The 4,865-nt window shown below is 34.9% G+C and overlaps 1 protein-coding gene across 1 annotated transcript in view; it reads left to right on the plus strand.

The window, feature by feature from the left end:
• The first annotated feature begins 1,584 nt into the window (after positions 1-1,584).
• The window catches only part of LOC106465420 (lysozyme C-like), a 12,742-nt gene continuing 9,461 nt past the window's right edge, over positions 1,585-4,865 (plus strand). The window contains exon 1 of the mRNA XM_022393309.1: positions 1,585-1,773. Coding sequence (XP_022249017.1) covers positions 1,638-1,773 — 136 coding nt within the window. The 5' untranslated portion in view covers positions 1,585-1,637. The remainder of the gene's footprint in view (positions 1,774-4,865) is intronic.

Raw genomic sequence — 4,865 nt, forward strand, 5'->3', positions numbered from 1 at the left:
TTATATCTCCGCTTTATTTGCCGGGCTTATATACTAAAATAGAGGGCACCTGGAAAAGACTAGAGTTGCCAGGAAAAGTCAAGATCCTTCGAGAATCTCATGACGTGTTACTAGCGTCACGTGACTTCCGCTGTCGCAACAATATCAATGTTTCGTCTTTCGTCACGGGAAGGCTGCCAACTCGCTCAGGGCATATGTCATGATGACAATTATGTCGTTTGGTGGCAGGAAGGACTAGGTTAGCAAAAATTATCTCATCTACATGGATTGTTGTACAGTGGTCTCAGTGTGTCAGCGATAAGCAGCCACTACATGGTCGCTTTCAACATATACCTTCAAAGTCTTATAGTCTGTATGAGAATATATAACATTATTAACACTCTAGAAGTCTCGGTAAGCCTTTTAAATTCAACAGAGGACTTCTCCGAGCCATTTGAGGATTTACCAATCTCACTTTTTCAATCAGTGTTGCTCTCTTCTTCTTTTATGCCATAGTATTTTGCCAGTAAACAAGCACATCTTTCAGGTAATTTTTCCCAAAGAACATGAAAAATAAAACATTTGAAAGGAAAAAGAATCTAACTTTTAGCCACAATATTGTTAGCATTGTCGTAACTTTGGTCCCTTTTTCTGATCTATCATAAAGAAAGAATATTTATTACCGTCTAGTTCCCAGCTATACCTATAACTCGCGTTTTATTCACTTTTTAATGGTTATTATCATACTATCAAACATTTTGTTCATTTTTGGTTTAATTGTTTTTATTCTCTGTTTGGTTACCATTCTAGTACGGAAATAGCGTTTAGTTTTATTTAAAAACAACTCACGAGTGTTTGCTCCCATATATCCTAAAAACGTTCAAAGCAGAGTGATTTACCCCATCGAACCTATATAAAACAGAAAAAAGTCAGACATTGTGAAGTGGCTGTTGATTTCATTTAAACGACTCTTACACATTCTTTGACACTGAAACACCAAATACAGTACTATAAATTAGTTCACAAATTAGTGAAGTTTTCTTCAGAGTTGAAGCTACAACATTGTGATTAATATATTCTAGAAGCAGAGCTGTAACTTCAAAAAATATTCAAAAAGGACTACATGAACATGTAAAAAAAATCATGACACGAATCACCCAATTTAAAGCTAAAGTAACATGCAAGTATGTTTATTTTGCCTGCACTACATTACGTAGACAATTACGAGTTAAGCTTCAAAAATCTAAACACCATGTTGAAGCACATGACAAACCTATCCCGTTACTTGTGGTAGTATTTATGTATAAACAGAACATTTTATACATTCTATAATTTTTTCGGAAAACGTCGATGGAAAACAGCTTATAGTTTTCAACTAACACTAAAAACTACTCATGTCCTGAATTTAAGGCTGTTGGCTTTATTTTTTATCTTTATACACACACATATATATATATATACGTATAACTAGCGTGCTAATATAGCTGTGGGATTCTTAATCTTTGAGACGATAACACATGTTTAGTTCTCGAGTGAAAATTAACAAAGAATTGATGTTGCACAGCGACTTATATATCATGCGAAAAGTGGTATCGATGATTCAAGCTTCAGCTATCAATCACTCCCTTCATAGTTGTCTACCGTTCAGATAAAGAAAAATGTTAACTGTTGTAATTCTTCTTTCTATGTTGTTCTGTAGTGGCGTTCATACCAAAATTTACAAGAACTGTGAACTAGCTAATGAGCTTGTTAAGAAATTTGGTTTCTCCAAAGATCCTGGAAGTTTAGGAAATTGTAAGTTTATATACTCATGACCAACACAAATGATATATTTAACTAATGACCATAATGTATGATTGTATGCTGCCTTCTTCCACTTGTGTAGCCACTTTTACTTTGATATGGGTTTGAAGTTGTAAGTAAATTTCTTAAAATTTAGTAGAAATTATCTACTTGTGTTTCTGTGCTTACCATTCTCATTTTTTTAAAGTTTTAGCATTGAGTTGAAATTACTTAACTTCATTGATGAATTTAATCCTTATTCTGTATGTTTTAAAGGCATGCAAGTTTGTAACCTAACAGCATTCTCTAGGCGTTTAAGGCTAGTCATTGTCGATCTTCAATTGCAGAAAATGATATCTTGCTCTTCAGATCTTGTTCTTTTTTCATATGAAAAAGTAGTTGCATTTTATTAACTTTGCAATAAAGTAGGCTGTCTTAGTAACAAAGTAAACACTATAAGATATCTTACGCGTATAACACTTCCAACTGAGAGTACAAAAAATATCTATACGAGAGGATAATTTTAAAATGTGTACCTCACTAACTACAACAAATATACAGTCTTGGCCAAAATGTTTGCATATATTGTAACAAATAAGATCATTGTTTTTAAGATGGAATACAAATACACTAAATGTTGTCAAACTGGGAAGTGCATGTTATAGTAAACAACTACATATGCCTAATCAAGCTATCAAAGAATGTCTACACATAAGTACTTTTTATAATGAGACAGGTTCTATGTACATCATGAACGATTTATTAGAACAGCAAACAGTTTTATCAGACACCTGTAGAAAGATGTGTAATTCAGCATTTCACCTATCACAACAAAATCTTACCAAAACGAATATAATGACAAAATATAACATCAAATTATTATAATAGCGTCTGTAACCTTATATCAGTTCATATTAAACAATCAGTACTTGGTTGGTCCTCCTTGTACTCTAATAATGTCTGCAAGGCAATGTGGCATGCTGTCGATGAGGTACTTGATGTAATCACTGTGAGTTCATCCCAACTTGTCACTAGAAGGCGCTGAGACACAGATACGGTAACTGGTTTAGAGTCGTGATTTCCAGTTTTCCGGCTCAGTTTTTCCCAACAGTTCTCAATGGGATTACAATCTGGTAGCTTTGCTTGTCATGGTAATCTTGTAACGTCCTCATGGTCGAGATAAACCAGTAAAATATGCACACTGTGGGCAGTGGTATTGTCATCCTGGAACATAAAGCTATTGCCAAACTTTACCCTAGCATATGCTAGAAATATCGTCCCCATCCTGTAGGAGGCGCCATTGACGTTTCCTTGGAGGACATGCAGAGCAGTTTTCCACCATCATGAATAGCTGTCCAAACATGTACTTCACCATCTCCTGTGTGTTCTCTGTGGGAAAGATAGTCTTTCCTCATCTGTTCTCCAGGCAAACAACGAACACGAATCCTCCCATTATCTTTAACAAGTCGGAAACACGACTCATCTGAAAAGATGACAATGCACCACCGTTCTAACTGTAAGTTTGTATGTTGTCTTGCCCAAATAACACGCTAACGGTGATGAATTCTGGTTAATATCGGTTTGCAGATAACCCTTCTTGCAAAATAACCTTGTTAGGACAGTCTTCTGTTCACTGTTCTTCTAGACATCCTGGAATGAACGTGTTCATGATGCCATTCCTGTTATAAGGTGTTGCAAGACTTCTTTCGACCTTGACATGTTAACCTGATCAAAACACAGTCATCTCAGGTAGCTTTTTTCAGTGTCTACGAGTAGACTTTTTTGGAACAACGTTTCCTGTAATCCAATGGCATTTCAGGATTCTGGATGCAGTACACTAGGGTACTCTACTGTTCTGGCAATGTCCGTTTGCTTCACACAATTTCTGGACAGTCGAACAATTTGACCCCCTATAACTTCTGGCACGTGACGAGGCATGACTCCACACCAAGTACAGAGAAATTGTCTGAACAAAGTGTTGATCTGTTTCGAAAAACATTGTACCAAAAGTATACCCTTTTATACAAAACAAGTGCTCAGAACAACTTGTACAAACCAGAATAACAATTCGTTCATATTTGTGGATGCAGATAGACAAAACATCAATATAGAACAGTATAAAAACATTTTGGCTAAGATTGTACATATATATGTATATATTATATGTCAGCGAAACATTAAGATTTTAGCGATTCAATTCCGTAAACTTGTAGCTGACACTGAAATGTTTTTAAATTCATCTATGTACGCCCTCCCTCCGGTGGCTAAGCACAAAGGCTGAGGGTTTATAACTTTAAAAATCCGGTTTCAATACACACAGTAGGCACAGCATAGATAATTTTTTTTGCTTAACAACAAAACAAATAAAAATATATTTATTTGTATTTGATATTACTTAAAAAGAGCTTCTTATTGTGACGTAACCAATTTTAATGCAAAGAAAACTTTCAAGTAGAAAATGTTCTCTGATCATCAACACAAATAATCAAAATTTAAATTAACATGAAACTTAATTTTTTTTTCCGTTTTTAAGAAAACTAAAGTTAACGGCAAAATTCATTTAGGATTCCAAGCTTTTTTCGTTTGTTTTAGAGCAAACCTATATTAGGCTGTTTGCTCTGTTCACCGCGAGGAATCGAAACCCCGACTTCAGAGTTTTAAGTACGAAGACTGACTGCTATCCTACCGTGAGAAATGTGAATCACAAAATAAGAAACCTATCAGATTTTTTAAAACTCTAATACTGTAACTGTTATTTGTCTTTCTTAAATCAGATATCATATACCAATAATTACTTATCCATTAAATTCTATAAACGAAAGTTTGCAATTGAAAACATTAAAAATATTACACAACACTGTACTGATGTTTTAGCGCAAAGCTGCACAAATGACTATCTTCGCTCTCTCCGTCGCGGAGAATAGAGCCCCGGATTTTAAATACAGTACTGAAATATTTTTTTCGAAATTTCAGAAGATGCGTCTAGAAATTTTGATCCTTCGGGAAACGTAATGCAGCTATAAAATACTGTTGCGTCATCGAGATCATGTGATTCTCACGCTCTCTACTATCTAGAATTATCCTGTACTTTGGCGAATGTTCTA

Source organism: Limulus polyphemus, unplaced genomic scaffold (genome assembly GCF_000517525.1).
Source record: "Limulus polyphemus unplaced genomic scaffold, Limulus_polyphemus-2.1.2 Scaffold1937, whole genome shotgun sequence".
NCBI classification, from domain to species: domain Eukaryota; kingdom Metazoa; phylum Arthropoda; class Merostomata; order Xiphosura; family Limulidae; genus Limulus; species Limulus polyphemus.